The sequence below is a fragment of the Morone saxatilis genome, unplaced genomic scaffold (genome assembly GCF_004916995.1).
Source record: "Morone saxatilis isolate NCDOM2014 unplaced genomic scaffold, NCSU_SB_2.0 Contig16, whole genome shotgun sequence".
NCBI classification, from domain to species: domain Eukaryota; kingdom Metazoa; phylum Chordata; class Actinopteri; family Moronidae; genus Morone; species Morone saxatilis.
In genome coordinates, this window is record NW_023339718.1 from 8,329,453 (window position 1) to 8,335,936 (window position 6,484).

Consider the following 6,484-nt stretch of genomic DNA (forward strand, 5'->3'; position numbering starts at 1 on the left):
GGGCCTGTAGACCTCTGGCAGCAGACAGGAGAGTTTTAATTTAAAAAGGCAACTCAGAGTCCCCACAACAATCAGCACATGACCATCCTTGATTGTACCTGCAAGCGACATGTGAGTGCCTCGTGCCACGCTCGGTGGGCTGTGGCCTTTCTGCCTTGTGAAGTGGAGCAGTGAGGCCTTGTTTCCAGCTATTTGTCTACAGTGACTTTTGTACACATTTAGCCCAACAGTGCAATTGCTCGGATGCTTGAATTACACAGACATTCCCTACAAATGAGGTCACGCAGGCCCGGCTCAAAAACATTTGACTCCATGGTCCGTCGAGCTGCTTCAGGGCCTGTTGTCCCCTCCATGAGCTCATAACATTGGATGAATCCTGACCATGCAGAGGAACAACAGCTTGTACTAATGCCTCTGTACATTGGCCACAGTCATGGTTCGAAATGACACTCAAATCTGTGTCTGTGTAACATTTATATCTTTCCTGGTAAGAGATAAAAGACTCATATGCAAATGTTCCACACACAGCAGATTTAGAAGAATCTGAGAAATCCCTGATTTTGTACTCTTGAATGTTGAGCAATTGCATGCAGTAGTGTTTGAGTCAGCATTTTTGTACTTTTTTATAACGTTTCTACCTTGTTTTATACAACATAAACACATTTTTTATTTGTACTTTTAGCGCTGAGTAGAACACATTTTCTGAGTTGTCTTTTTTTTCATCATTGCTGATAAACACATGTACAGTAAGCGTATTGAAACAGCGATGCAACGTATCAGAACTTTTGACTTCTATGCCGTATTAAACCAGCCTAATGTGAGTCATTACTGGCCTATTTTTTGTGCACACAACAATAAATTGGGATTTAGACACCAAAACACCCCATTACTTCAACTGACCTGACCGAGATGACCAATATGATATCTGACTATCAATATGTGGACAGAAAATATGTCAGTCAGGGAAAAGCTTTGCACATCATCTTACTCATCCGCCCACAGCCTCTAGCAATATGTGTAAACAATCATTTTGATATAACCATGTGTGTTCAGATATCTGTGTGTGTGCGTGTGTGTGTCAGAAAGACAGAGAGACAAGCCTACTATATGTATTTGTGACAGCCAGTCCTACAGTGACCTGAGTCTGTATGCCAGTTTTATCAACTTATTTTTGCACAAGGTCCTTTCACAGCATGGGACATGATAAAATAATTCTGTTTCAGGGGTCAAATAAAGTTCAGTGTAGATTAAATAAAAGGTTAATATGCAGCTGTTCTTTGATGGTGATCCGAGGAGTGTCTGCAGAATGCAGATTACAAGCTCATCTTCAATCAGAAAGGGTCTTTCACTCAAAGGGGTCTCATGTAAATGTCACGGCATAACTGAAAAGACTGTATGTAACTTTCCACCAATACAGTATGTAGACATATGTTTGTTTCATTCAAAATGAAAGTAAACGATTTAAGTGTATTAAATTGAAATGTCTTTCAGTATTTTTCTTCAAATACAATTACTGACCTGTAAACCATTGTAATTTCTTTACTGACAATGTAAAAACAGCCACTGAGCCACACTTTGCTCTCAGACTTGAATGAGTTTCTTCAAGTCACTTTTTAATCACACAGTGCTCCTCCTCTTCTGTGCCATGCCTTTTATTCTACAGCATAAGATAAAACAATATTTTGTAACACTCTAACTGAAGGTACATTTATTTATTCTAAGTTAGAAAACTGACATTGGGATGATCAGGTTCACACAGTGGAGAGTGGCTGTTTGCAAAAAGCACAGAGGACCTCACTCACTCCCTATGATGGAAAAAAAAAAAAGAGTATGCAGAGCATGGCTAACTAATTCCAGATGTTCATATGTTGCATTATGTCACATGCACGAATGGAGTGAGCTATCTTGGAAAATATTAGACACCATCTAATCCTCAGGAAATGTGGACAGGCTGCAGTAAAGGTGTGCTGGTGCCAAGCGGTCGTGACATAAATTGGGGACACAGGACGGGGTAAAATAATGAGCTGTGACTCTGATTAAAATTTTCTTTTGTCATTTAAAGTTGACAGTAAGCAAGCACATTTTATATTAGGCTGTTTTCAGTGAGTTTTTCATGTCTGACAAGCTCAATGCAAGATGTCTTGACTCTGTTGCCAGCTTTTGTTTCCACTCTGTCTAAACCACTACAGCACAGATGTCTATCATATACATATATAAACATGCATCACACATTAGAACCATTACACAGACGTCTTGCTGTAGTGTTGGCTGGCTGCTGTCTCCTTACGGATCATTTTTTTTGGGAAGAAGTTGGGTGGAGTTCTTCATCACTATGAACCCTAAACCTTCATTTAGAGACTGACTAGTTTATAGAAAGATTCTTCTCCATTGTCAGCGCTAAGTGAGACCAGCTTTGTGTTAAACCAACATTCACTTGTGTCTGGCCAACATAGAGCTTGTGTGGTAGATCAGATTATCAAAAGTCAGCTCATGTGCGTTCTTGTAGGTTGTGCAATGGCATTCTGTATTCAAATAGAAATCAGTTTGCTTATCTATGTATTCAAATTATTGTCTTAATCAAAAATCAACAACCTCAAGACAGAGGTATTATTGCAATCTCATGCTGTCAGTTTCACAGTACAAACAACATTTAATAAATACCAGAATACCATATCAGCTGAAAGCTTAGTTTCATTAATTAAGCTGGTGATGATGATGATGAAGAGTACATTACTTGTAAATAAACAACACCCAATATACTGTACCTCGTATTAAAAGCTGCAGTTCCTTAGAGGCTGTTAGACTGCTGTTCAAAGTAGATTTGATCTCCTTATTGCAAAAGTTTATTTAAGAAGTAGGATGCTGTGATATTTACTTTGGTCAATTATTTCTGTTTTTCTAGATGAATGTATTTTTAGTTGTTTCCAACTTTGTTAAGCTAATATAACATCAGATGTTATAATTTGTGACATGATAAGATGACGATATAATACTGAGATCTCTATAGACCCACACAGGACAATCTATTCATTTCACCAGCATTTTGTATATCCACCGAATATCTTGAATTAAAAGTGTCTTGAGCTAAAAATTAGTTTGCCTTCATGATAAAACTATTTAGAAAGACCTGCCAGTAACACAGGGACAGACTGATACCACAGGTTTACTGGACAAAAAGCGTCTGTCGAAAATAAGGAAGAAACACAACACATTTCTCCTTCTCACAGGCCATTCTGACATATTGGCTCGTTATAGGATGAAAAGCAGTGTAGTTCATAACATTAAAATGTCTGTGAACTGGAGCCATCGTTAGTGTTATTTGTTACACCTATTTTCTCCTCCTGTGACCAGTGAAGTAAAAGTAATAAGTTACACTACTAGTTATATTACTTTTCTGCTACTCTCCACAACATTGGTAATTGTGTCCCTTCTCCCCAAAATTCAGACCAGTTAATCCAGTTTTGTTTGTTGTTGTTGTAATGGAGTATTTCCAGCTGCTTAAGCATTTCCATCTTCCAAACTAGTTTCCGCCACGATTACAAAATGAATCCAAGGTTGTGATGCATTGTTGGATTTCAAATCAGAAGAGGGTGACAACAAAAGTAAGGTTGTAACTAATTATTTTTTGGAGGAGTAACTGTAATATTATTACTGAAATGTATTAGTAACTAGTTACACTACTAGTTACTGGGGAAACTTCACCTGTTCTCCTCTTGGGCCTCTGGATCCAGGAGGTCCTTCTGTGCCCTAAAGAAAGACACCAATACAATATAATCACATACAGCACCTGGCCACAGCAAAAAGTGACCATGGTAATGAAATCAATAAATAAATGATAAACCTACTTGTTCTCCCTTTTTACCAGGGGCACCACATTCACCTTGTTCTCCCTAGAAAATAAGATCAGTACAGATACAGGTAAGTGAAGCTTAAAGAAAACATCTTTCTAATCTAGAATAGGTGACGTCTGAATATATGGAATTTCATAAAATGCACAGAAATTATTTTCATATGTTCATATGTTGGAGAATTTGCTTATCTTTATATTTCCACACCTGGATTTGGCATTCATCGTAAATAATAACTTAATTTAAAAAATGTGTAATATAACATATAATGATAATATATACCTTTTCCCCTTTGCTGCCAGATCGACCCTATAGAGAGGGAAATTTTACATTAAACAGTCAGACTGTCCACCAACCATAATGCTACTGTAATAGAATGTCAATTAACCAACCAACATCAAAATAGCTTATGTGATGGGACTACAGGACATTATATAGACTACTTTTTGTTAATTGTTTTTAAAAATGATTAACCAATATAATTTCCATAGATGGTTTTATTTGGTAAGTAATAGCTGAATGTTAAAAACCCTGTCAACATATGGTTTGTACCTGACAAACTACAATCTAAAAACAAATGTTTTGGCTCAATCTTAACATTTTGCATCAATTTTTTTGAGTTATGGCAACTTCTAATAAAATTATGCTCAACAAATTGAATTAGGGGAATTAGGTTTTTCTCTACAATCAAAGGTATTTTTAATTACCTCTCACTTAATAACTGTAGCATAAACACAAGTTTTTTAAGTTGAAGGCTGTCCAACTAGTTTTTCCAAGTTATTTATGTTAACACAACTCATCAAAATAATGTTTGCAACTTAATAGGTTTATCTATATCAATAACGTACAAGTTTCAGTTTGCAACCATGCATTTGTTGAAGTGGTAACCGTAGGTCCACTAATTTACTTTTTAGTGTGTAGCATGATGCGTTACCTTGGATTGTCACGTGATAAATCCTAACTGTGCTTTTATTCTGACAGTTAGTGGAACAGAGTTATTAATGAAAATGCATCTAGAGTCATGTAATGGGTTGTATTTACCTATAAAGTTAGTTAACATTCCCGGAAATACACTTATTCTTCTAGAGAGTTAGATCCTCTCTGGTCTCTGTGTGTTAATAAGGTTCCAGGTTTCAATATTAAAAATGGAGCTAGTGTAGCTCTGTCCAAAGTAAGCTAGCTGGCCAAAGTTAGCTAACTGTCCAAAGTTAGCTAGTTAGCCAAACTAGTAAAAACAGCTGGGCGCAAGGACTTTTTACAGTCTTCACAGTGAGGTTGCCTAGAGTCACATTGTGCAACATTGTTTTAATGGTAAAAGGGTCCATTTAATCTACTTGAAGCTCTCTCCATGCATCTCAAAATAGAATAAAACAATACACTGCACTTTACTCAGATTTACATGACAGCTTGAAAACTTGTAACCCAGGCAAGAGATGGTTGAAAAAAATATCAGATGATTACCTCAAGGCCCTCCATTCCTGGACGTCCATTAATGCCAGGTTCCCCCTACAGTGGCCGAGCCCAGACAAAACAGGACATCAAACGACACTTCATGAATTCTTTCTGTTACCAGCGCTGGATTATGGAGACAATAGACACTTACACGAGATCCCTTTGGACCTGGAGCTCCATCAGACCCTGGCTCGCCTGGTTTCCCCTAGATCAAAGTAAAGGGAGAGATTGTGATGAATGAGAATATTTGGGCCCCTTTTTAGGTTGGATTCTGTGTTATGTATAAGCGTACATGCATGAGGTAGGTCATTCTCAGTGTGCCTGTGTGTTTACTCTTGTTTAATCTTTCATCCATGACCTTTGCTTCTCTTTAGCAGCGTTACCAGTGAAAACAGCCCTTTCAGCTGGCCCTCTCACCACCTGCTACACTTGCATTGTGGGAAACATTTGCTGCTCTTCATCTTTTCCCTGTAGTGCTTTGGATGCAGGCCAGGCGCACCTGCTGGTGGAGGCCACCAGCCTGGGTGCTGAGGCTGGGAGAATCCCCAGCTATTCAGGGATAACAAGCCTTAGTGTGAGGCTTACTGAGCTCTGTGAGGCTGAGGAAGAAACTGTCAACATAAAGCCAGCAGACACGTTCACAGCTGGGCAGTAAAGCTGGTACAGAAGTATCACATTACCCAAATGTCTGAAATACTTTGGTCAGAAAGAGTAGAAAAGTTGACTTTCTCTGGATGAATAGATCAGCAAGTCAGCTAGCATGGCATGGCCCAAGGATGGTCTGTCCTCTACTTTGATGTACAGCAACTACTAGCAAGAGCTTTAATGACATTTAGTACATGGGCAATATTTCCTTAATCTATATCAACACAATTTGACCAAATATTCCAAACTCAAGGTCCACTTGCTAGCTTTTTCAACCGCATTACACGATATGGTTGATTTTGAGCATAGCCACTTGTAAAAGAGCTACTAAGCTCACATATTAACTGATCCATCTCCATCCAAGATAGTTGGTAAACCTTGCATTTAAGATTGTTTGTCGGTGCCCGGTTAGCTCAGTCGGTAGAGCTGGCGACCCATATACAGAGTTGCTGCAGCGGCCCGGGTTCAAATCCGACCTGTGGCCCTTTGCTGCATGTCATCCCCTCTCTCTACCCCCCTTTCCTGTCTATCTTCTGCTG

General features: G+C 38.6%; 1 protein-coding gene across 1 annotated transcript in view; it reads left to right on the plus strand.

The window, feature by feature from the left end:
- Positions 1-1,631, plus strand: part of LOC118325381 (anthrax toxin receptor 1-like) — a gene marked incomplete in the record, with an annotated part of 23,244 nt that extends 21,613 nt beyond the window's left edge. Inside the window, 1 exon segment of the mRNA XM_035658038.1 lies at positions 1-1,631. Coding sequence (XP_035513931.1) covers positions 1-10 — 10 coding nt within the window.
- Between the last annotated feature and the right edge of the window lie 4,853 nt (positions 1,632-6,484).